The following is an 18771-nucleotide window of genomic DNA, read 5'->3' on the forward strand; positions in this document are numbered from 1 at the left end:
TAGAAAACCCTAGAAAACCCTTGCACAAGGCTGTTAGCCCAGCTGAAAACGGTTTGGCTGATTTAATAAGTTATAAAATTGACCTTCCTTTGAGCTAGTTGAGAATCTGGAGCATTTCATTTGTTTGTTCTATGAAATTCTCAAAATGGCTAGAAAAAGAGAACTTTCATGTGAAACTCGACAGTCTATTCTTGTTCTTAGAAATGACGGCAATTCCATTCGAGAAATTGCCAAGAAACTGAAGATTTCCTACAACGGTGTGTACTACTCCCTTCAGAGGAGAGCACAAACAGGCTCTAACCAGAGTAGAAAGAGAAGTGGGAGGCCGTGCTGCACAACTGAGCAACAAGACAAGGACATTAGAGTCTCTAGTTTGAGAAATCGACGCCTCACAGCTCCTCAACTGGCAGCTTCATTAAATAGTACACCCAAAACGCCAGTGTCAACGTCTACAGTGAAGAGGCGACTCCGGGATGCTGGCCTTCAGGGCAAAGAAAAAGCCATATCTGAGACTGGCTAATAAAAGGAAAAGATTAATATGGGCAAAAGAACACAGACACTGGACAGAGGAAGATTGGAAAAAAGTTTTATGGACAGACGAATCAAAGTTTGAGGTGTTTGGATCACACAGAAGAACATTTGTGAGGCACAGAACAACTGAAAATATGCTGGAAGAGTGCCTGATGTCATCTGTCAAGCATGGTGGAGGTAATGTGATGGTCTGGGGTTGCTTTGGTGCTGGTAAAGTGGGAGATTTGTACAAGGTAAATGGGATTTTGAATAAGGAAGGTTATCACTCCATTTTGTAGCGCCATGCCATACCCTGTGGAAAGCGCTTGATTGGAGCCAATTTCATCTTACAACAAGACAATGACCCAAAGAACACCTCCAAATTATGCATGAACTATTTAGGGAAGAAGCAGGCAGCTGGTATTCTATCTGTAATGGAGCCAGCGCAGTCACCAATCTCAACCCCATTGAGCTGTTGTGGGAGCAGCTTGACCGTATGGTACACAAAAAGTGCCCATCCAGCCAATCCAACTTGTGTGAGGGGCTTCAGGAAGCACGGGGGGGAATTTCTCAGGATTACCTCAGCAAATTAACAGCTAGAATGCCAAAGGTCTGCAATGCTGTAATTGCTGCAAAGGAGCATTCTGTGACCAAAGCAAAATGTGAAGGAGAAAATTATTCTTCCTAATAAAAATCATTATTTCTAACCTTGTCAACGTCTGGACTATATTTTCTAATCATTTTGCAACTCATTTGATAAATAAAAGTATGAGTTTTCATGGAAAACACAAAATTGTCTGGGTGTCCCCAAACTTTTGAACGGTAGTGTACATCAGTTTTGTACCTATAGCTTATGTCTGAAGTCCAATCCCGAATTCATTGTAACTTCAAACTGCCCCCAACTTTTGCTACAATATATTAGGTAAGATATTAAGGAGACTGGTGAAAGGGATTATGACTTCAAAATCAGACTACACAGTTTTTATGTAGTCTGTAACTATGTAGTCACAACCGTTTGCATAGGAGCTGTAGACACAAGATGGTAGGAGATTTCAGATGGTTTGTAAACTTTATGCTCTTTTTCTTTAAATTAATTTTTGTTTGGAAACCATGAAAAGGAATGATTGCAAGATGTACATATCCCTAACATGTGTTAAAAACATTTAATTATTCATGATTATTCTTCATTTACATAAACCAGATAATGTGATAGGTTTAACTGCAATCCTTTGTAACATGAAAGATTCAGTATGTGAAAATATTTTATTAGATAGCAAGTATTTTATTATGAAATCATTTAATTGTTGTTACATCTTCCACCTTTGCAGTCTTTGACACAATTTCTCGGATGGTCTGTTCTAAACACTGACACCTATGACAAGATGAATAAGCTGGAAAATCGTAAGGACATTGCACAAGATATGGTTATGTACCATGTAAAGTGTAACAGTGCAGAAATGCAAGATATCCTGGTAATTATAATTAGTATATTTTTTATGAATTTTGTACTGTACCAATGGTTTATCTGGGGCTACCACATACTCATTATGTTATCTCCTTCCATTTATGATAACATAATGCCTCTATATACTTGATGCTTCATTTAGAATGGGATGCCATGGTGCCTCTACACTGCTTATACAGTGGGAAAAATAAGTATTTGCTACACTGCCGATTTTGCAAGTTTTCCCACCTACAAAGAATGGAGAGTTTTGTAATTTTTATCGTAGGTACACTTCAACAGTGAGACACAAAAAAAAAAAATCAAGGGAATCACATTGTATCATTTTTACATAATTAATTTGCATTTTATTGCATGAAATAAGTATTTGATACAATAGAAAAATAGAGCTTAATATTTGGTACAGAAACCTTTGTTTGCAATTACAGAGGTCAGACGTTTTTCCTGTAGTTCTTGACCAAGTTTTCACACACTGCAGCAGGTATATTGGCCCACTCCTCCATACAGATCTTCTCCAGATCTTTCAGGTTTCGGGGCTGTTGCTGGCCAACATTGTGTTTCAGCTCCCTTCAAAGATTTTTTATTGGGTTCAGGTTGGGATACTGGCTAGGCCACTCCAGGACCTTGAAATGCTTCTTACAGAGCCACTCCTTAGTTGCCCTGGCTGTGTGTTTCAGATCATTGTCATGCTGGAAGACCCAGCCATGATCCATCTTCAATGCTCGTACTGAGGGAAGGAGGTTTTTGGCCAAAATCTCGCGATACATGACACCATCCATCCTCCCTTCAATATGGTGCAGTCATCCTGTCCTTTTTGCAGAAAAGCACCCCCAAAGTATAATGTTTCCCCCACCATGCTTCATGGTTAAGACGGTGTTCTTGGGGTTGTACTCATCCTTCTTCTTCCTCCAAACATAGCGAATGGAGTTGATGCCAAAAAGTTCTATTTTAGTCTCATCTGACCACATGACCTTCTCCTCTGCCTCCTCTGGATCATCCAGATGGTCATTGGCAAACAGGCCTGGACATGTGGTGGCGTGAGCAGGGGGACCTTGTGTGCCCTGCAGTATTTTAATCCATGACAGCGTAGTATGTTACTAACAGTAATGTTTGAGACTGTGGTCCCAACTCTCTTCAGGTCATTGACCAGGTCCTTCCATGTAGTTCTGGTCTGATTCCTGATCTTTCTCAGAATCATCCTGACCCCACGAGGCGAGATCTTGCATGGAGATCCAGACCAAGGAAGATTGACAGTCATCTTGTGTTTCTTCCATTTTCTAATAATTGTGCCAACAGTTGTTGCCTTCTTACCAAGCTGCTTACCTATTGTCCTGTAGCCCACCACAGCCTTGTGCAGCTCTACAATTTTGTCCCTAGTTTCCTTAGACAGCTCTTTTGTCTTGGCCATGGTGGAGAGGTTGGAGTGTGATTGATTCCATGGACAGGTGTCTTTTATACTGGTAATGAGTTCAAACAGGCTAAATTAATACAGGTAATGAGTGCAGAGTAGGAGGGCCTCTTAAAGAAAAAACTAACAGGTCTGTGAGAGCCACAATTCTTGCTGGTTGGTAGGTGATCAAATACTTATTTCATGCAATAAAATGCACTTGAGTTATTTAAAAATCATACAATGTGATTCTCTGGTTTTTATTTTTAGATTATGTCTCTCACAGTTGAAGAGTACCTACGATAAAAAATACAGACCTCTCCATTATTTGTAGGTGGGAAAACTTGCAAAATCGGCAGTGTATCAAATACTTATTTCCCCACTGTATCAGTATCAAGTTTGGACTTCTTGGGCTAACCCAAAGAAATTCTAACAGCCAACCCTCCATCTATATAAATGTTGTCCAACTTTATTTCTGTCATAAACTTTATGGTACTCATGGTATCACACAGGCGATAACATAAAAAAAACCTCATTAGACCATAGTGGTAAGTGATTGGATTCAAAACTCAGCTCCAATTTCGAATTCCAAATTTCTAGACTTTTGGATGCCATTAAGGTATAGTCTGGAGGATCCTTTCGTGAACTTTTCTAATACAAATTTTTATTACTGATATTCTTGGATGTGAAGAACACAAACAATTTGAAATATGGGCATAAGTATCTTGCAAATTCTACCCTCCTGTCGAGTAAAGAATTTTTTTCATGGTTGTATATTTGGAAGTATTAATGAGTTCCTCCCCAGAGTTACACTTCAACAGTTGTTATACTTAACCTCCATGATTAATTAATTGGTTGCGTTACATAACTTTTATCCTGCTGTCTTTTTCTAGCCATCTCATGAAAAACTTGGAAAGGAGCTTGAACAATGTGATGATGATGAAATTGCCAAACTACTTGTATGTATAAAATATACTTAAAAACATAAAATGCTACTCCATCGTACCTGATATTTGTGACATATATTCTGACAGCAGGAGCTCAGTATCTGACTGCAAACTACCACTTACCCATATGAGCACATGCTGAGAAAGTAGCGGGTTGTAGTCAGTGACTCTGAGCTCCCACTCATCAGAAAATTGATGGATAAAAACTAACTTTTACTTTACTAATATTTTATTCAAGGCTGAAGAAAACATACAGTACTGTGCAAAAGTTTTAAGCATGTGAGGAGAAAATGGTACTAAGTAAGAATACTTAAAAAATATATATATATTGTTTTTTTTATCAATTAGCAAAATGCAAAGTAAATTTTTTGGTGTGACCACCTTTTGCTTTCAAATTAGCATCAAATCTTTAAAGAAAAAACAGTGATTGTGTTGGATTATAGTCAGGTTTATGAGTAACTAATTATACCAAACAGGTGATAATAATCATCATCTTCATATGTATGTGAATCACAGACATTAATTGAAACAGAAACAACTGTGTAGGAGTCTTAACCCCTTCACGCCTTAGCCATTCCCCGTTTTGGTGTTTTCTTTTTTCCCTCCCCTTCTTCCAAGAGCCAAAACTTTATTTTTACGTCAATATAGCCATATGAGGGCTTTTTTTTTGCGGGACGAGTTGTACTTGAATGACACCATTCCTTTTACCAGATAGTATGCTGCAAAATGTGAAAAAAATTGCAAATGTGTTGAAATTGGGAAAAAAAGTGCAATTTCACAATTGTTTTTTGGGTTTTTAATTTAACCTTGTTCAGTATATGGTAAAAGTGGCCTGACAATATGATTCTTCAGGTCAGTACAAGTACACAGATACCAAACATGTATAGTTTTGTTTTTACTTAAGTGGTAAAAAAAAATTCAGAAATTTGTAATAAATTTTTTTTTTGCTTTAGTTGCCATTTTCTGAGACCCATAACATGTTCATATTTTGGGATATGGGACTGTGTGAGAGCTTATCTTTTTAATGCGCCCTGAGCTGACGTTTTTACTGATACCATTTTTGGGTAGATGCGATGTTTTGATCGCTTCTTGTTGCATTTTATTGCAATGTTGTGGTGGCTAAAAAAAACAAATTCTGGCGTTTTTTTCTGTTACACCATTTATTGATCAGATTAATTTATTTTATATTTTGAAAGATTGAACTTTTATGAAGGTAGCGATACCAAATATGTGTATTTTTTTAATTGTTTTATTTTTAATGGGGCAAAAGGCAGGTGATTTGAACTTTTGTGTTTTTTAAATTTTTTTCATATTTTTTAAAACTTTTTTTTACTTTTTACTGTATTTAATAGTCCCTTCAGGGGACTTGAAGCTGCGATCATCTGATCACTTGTGCATCAGCACTGCTATGTATAGCTAAAATCACAATATCCTAAGAATGCCAGCCATGGGCTGGCTTTCACAGTAGAATCGTAATGGCAGGCACGGGGACCCTTGGCTGTCATGACAACCCATTATACCTCTGGTAGACGATTCCTTGGATCCCCAGGGGTCCAAGGTGAACAGTTACTGGATCTGTGATCCCTTCCAGCGAGCAAGCAATTTGAATCCTGTCAGAACACTCATTTTCTCTTGCAGCAGTGTTCCTGATTCCATGCAGTTGCTGAGCTCCCGGGCAAAACAATTCACCGCTTGTTATATAAAAACTGAGCAGACTCTCAGTTTAGCACAGACTCTGGAAGTGTCTGTGCTCTAGGGACTGGTAACCTGCCTTGTGCAGCTTGTACTTGCAGAGAGCATGCTGCTTTCCTCTGCATCCAGGACCTCCATGATGCTATCTTCTTCCTCACACTACAACTACTGAAGCACCTCCTCCCCCCCCCCCCCGAGGGATCGTGCACAACTTCCTGGTTTGGACAAAAGTGCACAGTCCTTCAGTAAGGGATTGGGTAACAATGTGTGGATGCAATTAAAACAGCAGAGAACTTAACCCTCACCATAGCTGGCAATACAGATTATTCTATTACACATGCAAGTATTTTGTGGCGCTACAGACACAGGCGCTACATTCTCGTCACTGGCGCACCAATGGGAGCGTGGAATGACACATGCCTCTGTCGACATGTGTTAAATGCCATTGTCAGAGATTGACAGCCGGATTTAACAGATTAATAGCCTAAAGCGGAGTTCCACTTCACCTGCGGTTGTTAGAGGCACATGTTAGCCATCATGTGCAGGGCAAGATGCGGATTCAGCTTGCGAACCCGCATCAAATGCAGGGAGACGACATATGATGTAATTTTACGTCATATGTCGTGAAGGGGTTAAAACTGGGTGAGGAACAGCAAACTCTGATTTAAACGTGAGGCTGTGAAAGCCTGATTTATGTCACAGGTCATACACCAGCAGCAGGACATAAGGTAGTTATACTCCAACAGGAATGTCTCTCCCAGGAAGAAATTTCCAAGCAGACATGAGAGTTTCAGGATGTGCTATTCAAGATCTTTTGAAGAAGCACAAGGAAATGGGCAATGTTGAGGACTGTAAATGCAGTGGTTGGCCAAAGAAACTTAGTGCAGCAGATGAAATACAGATCATGCTTATTTCCATTCAAAATTTAAAGATGTCCAGCAGTGCCATCAGGGCAGAACTAGCATCAACCGGTGACATCTAGCTACACCCATCTACTGTTTGGAGGAGTCTAGCTAGAAGTGGTCTTCATGTAACAATTGCAGGCAAAACAATTGTGGGCGATCTGTTGAAATATTTTACTTTCTCAAAAGGAGAGTGGTATAATAATGAGTGTCTGTAACCAACAGTGAAGCATAGTGGAGGTTCCTTGCAAGTTTGGGGTTGCATTTCTGTAAATGGAGTTGGAGTTGGGGATTTTGTCAGGATAAATGGTATTCTCAATGCTCTGAAAGACAGGCAGATACTTATTCATCATACAATGCCATCAGGAAGGAAACTGATTGGCTGCAAATTTATTCTGCAGCAAGACAGCAATCCCAAAATACAGCCAATGTCACGAAGAACTATCTTCAGTATTAAAAATTACAAGGAGTCCTGGAAGTGATGATATGGTCCCCACAGAGCACTGACCTCAACATTATCGATTTTTGTCTGGAATTTCATGATGAGACAGAATTATTTGCACAAGCCTACATCCACAGAAGATCTGTGGTAAGTTCTCAAAGAAGTTTGTAACAACCTCCCTGCCGATTTTCTTCAAAAACTGTGTGAAAGTGTGGCTAGAAAAAAACAATGGAGAGCCACACAAAATATTAATTAGATTTAGATTTCTCTTCTGTTTATTCACTTTGCATTTTGTTAATTGATAGAAATAAACTATTAACACATTTATTTTTTAAAACATTCTCACTTTGCAGAACTGTATGAATAATATTTTCATAAAAATGCAAGGTTTACTAGTATCACTATGTAAATTATACAATGTTATATATCTATGGTCTCAAAATATCTGTTACTTATGGTAGAATATGTTAAGATTATACCTACAACCATAATGAAAACCTCATTAACATTCACCAAAATGGCTGCTCACTTTTTCCAGAAAACACAATTGCCAGGACCTACCAAATTTGAAATTTATGAATTTCGTTTCTCGGATTTTGACTGCACTGAAACAGATCTTGTAAAATGTGGAATCCAAATGTACTATGAACTTGGGGTGGTAAAGAAGTTTCAAATCCCTCCAGAGGTAAGAAATCAAAAGTAAAGTTACAAGTTATATGGCTCTAGATTATGGCCACTATCCTTATCATTATTTCTAACTTTTATTTTTAAAATAAGTAATTAAGTAATTCTAAACCAGTAGAGATGAGCAGATCAATCCATGGAGGATCGAGTTCTAGATGAACGGTTTCAGACAAATTCGATTAATTTGAGATTTAATTTGCAGCAAAAAAACCCCTATTTGCCACACTGCTGAACCTTCAGAGATGGGGCTAATGTCATGTTGCGTTGATGTGCAGGCCTCCCCATAAAGCCCTGCAGCTAGGACATTTTACAGATTATCATACCTTGTACAGTGATGATCAGTATCTAGGCCATCACAGATCAGCCATTCCCAGTGAAGAACAGTTTGTAGTGCAGAATCATTTTCCATCTTCACAATCACTGGGCAAGTCTCTTTCTACTGTAGAGTGTAAGCTCTTATGGTCAGTGGGGTCTTCTCTCCCTATCTTCTGTAGTATGTAAGCTCTTATGGTCAGCGTGGTCCGCTCTCTCACCTTGTAAAGAATAAGCACTTATCAGCAGGCTTCTCTCTCTCTTGCCTGTAGATTGTAAGCTCTTATGGTCAGCGAGGTTCTCTCTCTCTTTCACCTGTAAAGTATAAGCTCTTATGGTCAACAGGGTCCTCTCCCTCGCCTGTAAAGTGTAAGATCTTATGGTTATGTGGGGTCCTTTCTCTCTTTCGCCTGTAAAGTGTAAACTCTTATCGTCAACAGGGTCTTCTGGCTCTACTGTAAAGTGTAAGCTCTTATGGTCAACAGGGTCCTCTCTCACTCTTGTAAATATAAGCTCTTATGGTCAGCGGAGTGCTCTCGCTCCTCTCCCCCACTTGCATTTTCTGAGCAATTGCAAGCTTTCCAGTATTTAAATTAGCACAAATTTATTTGCCACAGATCACATTTTTTGGGGAAAATTCAGCAAAGTCGGCAAATTTGAATTTCAAAAGATCTGCTCCTCTCTACTAATCATAAGTAAATGACAATATTTTTAGATTTTCAGAAATCCTAAGCAGGGACATACATAGAAATCATGGGGCCCCATAGCAGAAGTTCTAATTGGGCCCCCCCCCAAAAAAAACAACAATTAAATAATTGTCGGGGCCACAGAAGAGCATATCTCACAACTTTCCAGCCTTTACATAGTAATCTTCCTCCTGCTGAAGTCCTAGATTCCTCTTTCATTGCCCCCATGAAGTATTATTCTAACAAAAGTGCCTGCCAAACACAATATGATACCCCCATGGTGAATTCCTCCACATGCACAGCATAATGATCCTACTGTACCCCACCTCAACTCCCAAGGCAAAGTATGGTGACCCCAAGACAGTATGATCCCGTAACTGTGACCCCCACACAGCTCTCCATGCACTATAATGGACCTACATACAATATAATGGCCCGCACTAGCCCTCCAAACAGTATAATGGCCCCTGCACAGTATGATGGACCCCACACAAACCTTCACACTGTATAATTGCTTGCATACAGTATAATGGACCCCCACATATTATAAAGGCCCCACATAGCCTTCCATATAGTATAATGCACCCCCCATAATCCTCCATATAGTATAATGCACTCCCCATGGTCCTCCATAGAATATAATTCTCTCCCCATGGTCCTCCATAAAATATAGTGCACTCCCCATGGACCTCTATAAAATATAGTGCACTCCCCATGGTCCTCCATAGAATATAATGCACCTCCATATAATAAAATTCTCTCCACATGGTTCTCCATATAATAAAATGCTTTCCCCATGTTCCTTCATATAATAAAATGCTCTCCCCATGGTCCTCCATACAATATAATGCACCACCCATGGTCCTGCATACAATATAAAGCACACCCCATGGTCCTCCATACAGTATAATGCACCCCCATGGTTCTCCATGCAGTATAATGCACCCCCATGATCCTCCACACAGTATAATGCACCCCCCATAATCCTCCATACAATATAAAGCACCCCCTATGGTCCTCCATACAATATAATGCACCGTCATGGTCTTGGATACAATATAATGCACACCCCATGGTCCTGCATACATTATAATTCACCCCCCATGATCCTGCATACAATATAATGCACCCTCATGGTCCTCCATACAGTATAATCCACCCCCCATGGTTCTCCACACAATATAATAAACCTACCATGATCCTTCATACAATATAATGCACCCCCATTGTCCTCCATATACAGTACAGACCAAAAGTTTGGACACACCTTCTCATTTAAAGATTTTTCTGTATTTTCATGACTATGAAAATTGTACATTCACACTGAAGGCATCAAAACTATGAATTAACACATGTGGAATTATATACTTAACAAAAAAGTGTGAAACAACTGAAAATATGACTTATGTTCTAGGTTCCTCAAAGTAGCCACCTTTTGCTTTGATGACTGCTTTGCACACTCTTGGCATTCTCTTGATGAGCTTCAAGAGGTATTCACCGGAAATGGTCTTCCAACAATCTTGAAGGAGTTCCCAGAGATGCTTAGCACTTGTTGGCCCTTTTGCCTTCACTCTGCGGTCCAACTCACCCGAAACCATCTCGATTGGGTTAAGGTCTGGTGACTGTGGAGGCCAGGTCATCTGGCGTAGCACCCCATCACTCTCCTGCTTGGTCAAATAGCTCTTACACAGCCTGGAGGTGTGTTTGGGGTCATTGTCCTGTTGAAAAATAAATGATGGTCCAACTAAACGCAAATCGGATGGAATAGCATGCCGCTGCAAGATGCTGTGGTAGCCATGCTGGTTCAGTATGCCTTCAATTTTGAATAAATCTCCAACAGTGTCACCAGTAAAGCAACCCCACACCATCATACCTCCTCCTCCATGCTTCACGGTGGGAACCAGGCATGTAGAGTACATCCGTTCACCTTTTCTGCATCGCACAAAGACACGGTGGTTGGAACCAAAGATCTCAAATTTGGACTCAGCAGAGCAAAGCACAGATTTCCACTGGTCTAATGTCCATTCCTTGGTTCTTTAGCCTAAACAAGTCTCTTCTGCTTGTTACCTGTCCTTAGCAGTGGTTTCCTAGCAGCTATTTTACCATGAAGGCCTGCTGCACAAAGTCACCTCTTAACAGTTGTTGAAGAGATGTGTCTGCTGCTAGAACTCTGTGTGACATTGACCTGGTCTCTAATCTGAGCTGCTGTTAACCTGCGATTTCTGAGGCTGGTGACTCAGATAAACTTATTCTCAGAAGCAGAGGTGACTCTTGGTCTTCCTTTCCTGGGGTGGTCCTCGTGTGAGCCAGTTTCTTTGTAGCGCTTGATGTTTTTTGCAACTGCACTTGGGGACACTTTCAAAGTTTGCCCAATTTTTCGGACTGACTGACCTTCATTTCTTAAAGTAATGATGGCCACTCATTTTTCTTTACTTAGCTGCTTTTTTCTTGCCATAATACAAATTCTAACAGTCTATTCAGTAGGATTATCAGCTGTGTATCCACCTGACTTCTGCACAACACAACTGATGGTCCCAACCCCATTTATAAGGCAAGAAATCCCACTTATTAAACCTGACAGGGCACACCTGTGAAGTGAAAACCATTTCCGGTGACTACCTCTTGAAGCTCATCAAGAGAATGCCAAGAGTGTGCAAAGCAGTCATCAAAGCAAAAGGTGACGACTTTAAATAACCTAGAATATAAGACATATTTTCAGTTGTTTCACACTTTTTTGTTAAGTATATAATTCCACATGTGTTAATTCATAGTTTTGATGCCTTCAGTGTGAATGTACAATTTTCATAGTCATGAAAATACAGAAATATCTTTAAATGAGAAGGTGTGTCCAAACTTTTGGTCTGTACTGTAGTATAATGCACCCTTATGGTCCTCCACACAATATAATGCACCCCCCATAGTGCACTCCCCATAGTGTATTATGGCCACCAATCACTGATTTAAAAAAAAATGAATACAGTACTTACCTCTCCTGGTTCCACCCGATGCTCCAGTCTCCTCAGCGTGCGGCGAGAAGCACTGGACATCTCAGAACAGCAAGCGCCCTGTAATGACATCATCGCGTCCGCTGCTCTGAGGCGTCAGACGCCAAGGAAGAATGATGGGGGTGGAAGCGTCTGCTGACGCTCCCTCCTCCATCATCATTGCTCACATATGGTCCCCCATCCAGCTGTCAGCACAAGCAATGATGATGGATGAGGGAGCGTCAGCAGATGCTTCCACCCCTATCATTCTGTGCGGGTGCTGATGGGCGGAAGTGAGGAGGGCCTGGTGCAGTGAATGCCCAGTGCGGGCTCCCCCCGGCTCACAGGCCCCATAGCAGTGGCATGGCCTGGTGCCATTGGCGGTATGCCACTGATCATAGGGCCATAGATTTTTTACTTGGATTAGTTTGACTGCCTAGTTTCATCTATGAGGATTTTAATTACTTGCCTTTATCATTTAGGCACTGGTGAGATTTATGTATGCTATGAAGAAGGGGTATAGAAAAGTCACCTATCACAACTGGCGCCATGGATTCAATGTTGCACAAACTATGTTCACACTTCTGATGGTATGTCACAATTTGGTCAATATGTAGTTTACTTCATTTATTTAATACAGTTGCATTCCTATATTTATCATTATAACAACTTTTGTGAAGGACAGGAGAACTCTTGCTCCAGTTTTAACCAAATAGAACTAAAATGTAAGTAAATTTTAGTAGAAGTTGTAACAATGCTACTCACTTGGGAGCGATCTGAGGTATCACAGGAACAGTTTCTATTTAAAGTCCGGCTGGTTTATTTCAGTCCTCATACACCACATCACACGAAAACTTAAATACAGCCTTTGTCCGGCACAAAGTGAAACATAAAGTAACAAGTCCATACAATAGTGCTAGTTAGCCTGCCTGGATTAGAGTCCAACTTCTTAGTCCTTTAGGAAAGGCACTCAATCCAGGAGATCTGCACACTTCAATACACACAGACATATGTAAGACAAACAGGTCTCAATTTAACAAATTGAACCACACCCAGGGGTGGAGTGTATGGTGAGCAACAGTCTCTCTCAACTCTTCAGTTGCTCATAATCAACCTGTCATAGCCGATTAACCCCTTCTAGTCCTATGCACTAAAGCATTACTCCAGGTTTATCTCCCATCCAGTAGGTGTCTTACAGCCTCCTTACAATGTATAAGCGAAATCAGAATCTTATTAAATGTATTTTCCCTTGTTTATAGACTGGTAAATTAAAGCGATATTATACAGATCTAGAAGCCATGGCCATGGTTACTGCAGGTTTATGCCATGATATAGACCATAGAGGAACTAATAATCTCTACCAGATGAAGTAAGTAATGTAGTTTTTTATCTATTATGACTGCAAATGTAAAGTTTCTTCAGATGCATTAAATATTCCCTTTATTTACTGACAGTTAATATCTACTTGAAGTAGGCATACCAATATTGTTGCAAAAAGATTTGACAATGAGCATGTCTATGAGAACAATTATTAGGCTCCAGCTAAATGAAATATTGTATTAGTTGTAAACATATTAAACACATTGTCATGATCACTATACCATTTTCTTTTGCTAATACCTGTTGTCAGAATGATGATGTGTGGATTGTAACTTTATACTATTTTTACTCCAAAAAGTTGCTAAGATCATAGAAAAGTGATGCAAGTTCATTCATTTTTAATGAACTTACATGCAAAATCTGTATTTATCATTTAAACTGTCAATGTGAAAATACTTTTTTTTTCCAAGTTGGACACCCCCTTTTTAAGCTTACTTGGTTGTTTTCCTTAGATCTCAACATCCTTTAGCAAAATTACACGGATCCTCTATTCTGGAAAGACATCACTTGGAGTTTGGCAAGGTCTTACTGGCAGATGAGGTGATAAAACTGTTTTATTTTTTACCTTTAAGACGTTAGCTAGGGTAGAGAAACATGAGTTAGGTTGGGTATCGAGTAAATAAAGCTTAAAGAAGCACTCCCATCATAGTTTTTACCCTCTTAATATATTGCAATCATCATATTATATAGCACTGTGTACTTACAATTGCTTATTTTGCCTTTCTACCCAGTTAATTGTTTTCTTTTACATTAGGTCTATGACACCATGGGATTAAAAGAGACTATCTGAATCTTTCTAAGCTCTGTGTAGAAACAGGAATTGTCTTTTCCCTGCATGAGTCATCATTAAAACTTTAACTCTACATCACTGCAAAGTCTTTGGTAGACCAACTTCACCCCCTTTGTGATTCCTGACCGAGCTGCTCTGCTCCGCCCCCTATCAGGGACTTTGCAATGATGTAGGATTGCAGTTCTAATGATGACTCATGGAGAGAAAAGAAACTTCCTGTTTCTACATAGAGCTTAGCAGGATTCAGATAGTCTGTTTTTAATCATGTGATGTCATAGACAATGGAAAAGAGAAGAATTTAGAAAGGCAAAATGAGTAATTTTAAGTACACAATGCTATACAAAATGATGATTGCAATATATTAAGAGCATTAAAACTTTAATGGGAGTGATTCTATAAAGGGGGCCTATAAACTCCTGGAAAACCTTATAAACTAAATATAAAGCTTTCTGGAATAATAATAATAAATCATAATACACAATAAAAAAAGTTAAAACATTTCCTCACTAATTTAGTGATTAAAGGAGAAAACTTCCTTTAAAACACCATTCCAGGTTTTTTTTTCACAGCTGGACTGGTGCTTTAAACGTAAGTCCTCTACCCCTGGTCATGTACTCATCCTCTTCACTGTTTTTCGCCCCCGGTCCGGTCCTACGGCGCCATCTTGTCAGCTCAGCTTCTGACTAGCCGGAACTCAGAAGCCACATTACAAGCTCTCAATGCAAGTCTTTGAGAGCCAGAGCAAGGCTGTCAGACTTACATTAATTAGTGACCTCTGGCTTGCTCCATGAAAAACTGAAGCAGCCGATAGGTCAGAAACTGCAGGAGACGAACCGGAGTGGTGCTGAAAACAGATGAAAATGACAGAAGGTGAGTATCAGACAGGAGGCAAGGGACTTCAATTTTAAGCACCACTCCAAAGGTGAAATAAAAAAAAACACTGGAGTGGTGCTTTAAAAAAAGAAAATTGAAGTCACCTCACACTGTGACTCTTAAGTTTTAGCAAAAAACTAAATATGCCCCTCAACTGATCCTCAATATTAGTGCTCACAAAATAAATAGAAGAAATAGATGAAACTGGACGATTTAGCAATTGCAAAGTAATAAAGGGCACAACAATCTATACCAGGGGTCCTCAAACTACGGCCCGCGGGCCACATGCGGCCCTTGGAGGATTTTTATCCGGCCCGCCGGGCTGTGGGCAGAGGAGAGCAGTGCCAGTGCCCGCTCCCCCCCGCTTGCTCAGGGCCCCGGCAGCCGGATACTTACCTCTCCCCGTGCATCCGCAGATCCGCTGTCTTCCTGCACTGTGCTCCCTGTGACGTCTCAGGTCAGGGGGTGCGGTGACGTCTTTACAACGCGCCCTCCCCTGAGCCGTCACAGGCAGTGTAGAGCGGGAAGACGCCGGCGAACCTGGAGTCCAGACCAGAGCAGTGACAGCAGGTGAGGAGGAGTGAGGTGAGTATTTCATTTTTTTTTTTTTTTAATGTATGGAGGCATGGGACATAATATTAGGGGTGACATCCTGCATGGGGCAAAATATGGGGGGGGGGTGACATCCTGCATAGGGCATTATATGGGGGGAGTGACGTGCTGCATGGGGCAATATATGGGGGGGTTATAGCCTGCATGGGGCATAATATGGGGGGTGACATGCTGCATGGGGCATTATATGGGGGAGTGACATGCTGCATGGGGCATTATATAGGGGAGTGACATGCTGCATGGGGCATTATATGGGGGGGTGACATCCTGAATGGGGCATTATAATGACAGGGGAGTGATATCCTGCATGGGGCATTATATGGGGGGGGGTGACATCCTGAATGGGGCATTATATGGGGGGGTGACATGCTGAATGGGGCATTATAAAGACAGGGGAGTGATATCCTTCATGGGGCATTATATGGGGGGGGGTGACATCCTGAATGGGGCATTATATGGGGGGGTGACATGCTGCATGGGGCATTATATGGGGGGTGACATCCTGCATGGGGCATTATATGGTGGGAGAAAGGGACATCCTGCATGGGGCATTATATGGGGGGTGACATCCTGTGTGGGGCATTCTAAGGGGGGATCAGCCTGCATGGGGCATTATAATGGGGGAACAGCCTGCATGGGGCATTATAAGGGGGGGAACAGCCTGCATAGGGCATTATAAGGGGGAAACAGCCTGCTTATTGAGGACCTATGCTGCCTATTGGGGACATTTACCTGCCTATTGAGGACCTATGCTGCCTATTGGGGACATTTACCTGCCTATTGGGGACCTATGCTGCCTATTGAGGACCTATGCTGCCTATTGGGGACATTTATCTGCCTATTGGGGACATTTACCTGCCTATTGGGGACCTATGCTGCCTATTGGGGACCTATGCTGCCTATTGAGGACCTTGTTCCTTTATTTTTTTTTTACTTTAAAATAAGATATGTGCAGTTTGCATAGGAATTTGTTCATAGTTTTTTTTAAAAACTATATTCCGGCCCTCCAAAGGTCTGAGGGACAGTGAACTGGCCCCCTGTTTAAAAAGTTTGAGGACCCCTGATCTATACAGTGGCATGTAAATGTTTGGGCACCCCTGGTCAAAATTACTGTTATTGTGAACAGTAAAGCAAGTTGAAGATGAAATGATCTCAAAAAGGCCTAAAAGTAAAGATGACACATTTTCTTTGTATTTTAGGCAAAAAAAAAATTATATATGTGTGTGTATATATATATGTTTTCTTCTTTACATTTTAAAAATTACAAAAATAAAAATGGGCCGATGCAAAGGTTTGGGTACCCTTGGCAATTTATGTTCTTAGATAACTTTGACCAAGGTTTCAGACCTTAATTAGCCTGTTAGGGTTATGGCTTGTTTGCTATCATAGTTAGGAAAGGCCAGGTGATGCAAATTTCCCAGCTTCATAAAAACCCAGCCACCTCTAAGCTTGTGCCAAAAAACTGCAGCCATGGCTTCTTCTAAGCAGCTGCCTAGCACTCTGAAAATGAAACGGTGGAGGCCAACAAATCAGTAGAAGGCTGTACGAAGATAGCAAAGCTTTTTCAAGATGCCCTTTCCTCAGTTCCTTGGAAGAATTTTCCATGGAAGAATAGGATGAAAATTCCTCAAACAAGAATTGAAAGACTGGCTACAAAAAGAATATACAAGCTGTGATACTTTCAAAAGGGGGCGCTACTAGGTACTAACCATGCAGGATGCCCAAACGTTTACATCTGCCCATTTTTCTTTTTGTAATTTTTAAAATGTAAAAGCTGGAAATATGTATTTTTTTGCCTAAAGTACAAAGGAAATGTGTCATCTTTAACTTTAGGCCATTTAGAGATCATTTCTTCTTCAATTTGCTTAACTGTTCACAAATAACATTAGTTCTGACCAGGGGTGCCCAAACTTTAACATGCCACTATAGCTATACTGCAACAGACAGGCCAATGTAAACCTATATTAATGTCACTAGAGTCACAGTAATTACTGGTAGTAAACAGTGGTCAATAGAATTGAAACTATCAGAAAAACAAACAAAAGAGTAACAATAAAGTCTCGTAAATGGAAATACCTACAGTCGTGGTCAAAAGTTTTGAGACCGGCACAAATTTTGGTTTTCACGAAGCTTGCTGCTTCAGTTTTTATAGTAGCAATTTACATTAACGCTAGAATGTTATTAAGAGTGATCAGATGAATTGCAAAAAAATGCAGTCTTTCCTTGCTATGAAAATGAACTTAATCACAAACACCCCATTTGCACTGAAGTTCAGCCCTGCCACATAATGAACTGCTTACTTAATTTCAGTGATCTTCTCCTTAGCTCAGGAGAAAGCGTTAAAAAATACAATGAAACTGATATCAGTTATAAAAGCAGACTAGTCAACCCCTTCCCTGCCTCGGCTAGTGCGGCGCCCATAAGCACCACCGCTGGGGTCAGAGGGCCTCTAGGGTGAGTGGGGCGATTCAGCCTGAAGAGGAGGGAGCCGAACCCAGAGGTATCTGCAGCTTCCTCCCCTCTTCCCAGCGCAGGAAGCATCTCCTCGTGGTGCAGGCGGGACTTCCGGTGGTGTGCGCGCCAGGGGAACCGCCTTATGACATTGCGCCGCAATGCATTACTGGAAGCTCCAGTGTGTGCAGGCGCGGACGCCCAGATACGGCAGTGCGGGGAGGGGAGAGTATCTGGAAGCATTAAAAAGAGCAATTAGCACCAGTAGCTACTGCTCATGTTAGCTGGCATTATGAGTGAGCAGGAGCTTGGGGAGTTGCAGCTTCTGTCGCCTGAGTCTCCATTACCGCCGCAGCAGCAGCAAGCAAGACAGAAGGATGCGCTTCACGTCAGCATGGGAACAGTGGGAGCAGTCGTTCGGGCAAAACATCCCAGCGCAGTAAAGGCTCCAGCGCAGCATCCACTTTGAGAGGGAACCCCCCTATGGATATGGTTCCTCCTGACAGCCCGGTACCCCTTCTTCATTCACTGGGTAAGTGATCTTCGTGAAAGTTCGGCTAATAATTGGGGTCCCCTCTCTTTCTCTTCTCTCTTAGGGAAGAAAAAGTATAGGAAAAACCAAGCACAGAACCTGTGCTCTTTGCGCAGAGAATTTAC

General features: G+C 41.0%; 1 protein-coding gene across 1 annotated transcript in view; it reads left to right on the top strand.

Annotated features, from left to right (window-relative positions):
- Positions 1–18771, top strand: part of PDE6B (phosphodiesterase 6B) — a 154203-nt gene that overhangs the window by 70246 nt on the left and 65186 nt on the right. The window contains exons 10-15 of the mRNA XM_073655205.1: positions 1839–1982; positions 4253–4318; positions 7881–8027; positions 12491–12598; positions 13268–13377; positions 13841–13928. Of these exons, the coding sequence (XP_073511306.1) occupies positions 1839–1982; positions 4253–4318; positions 7881–8027; positions 12491–12598; positions 13268–13377; positions 13841–13928 (663 nt within the window). The remainder of the gene's footprint in view (positions 1–1838; positions 1983–4252; positions 4319–7880; positions 8028–12490; positions 12599–13267; positions 13378–13840; positions 13929–18771) is intronic.

The sequence above is a fragment of the Phyllobates terribilis genome, unplaced genomic scaffold (genome assembly GCF_046119375.1).
Source record: "Phyllobates terribilis strain yellow unplaced genomic scaffold, ASM4611937v1 Scaffold_1__5_contigs__length_1240528914, whole genome shotgun sequence".
NCBI lineage: Eukaryota > Metazoa > Chordata > Amphibia > Anura > Dendrobatidae > Phyllobates > Phyllobates terribilis.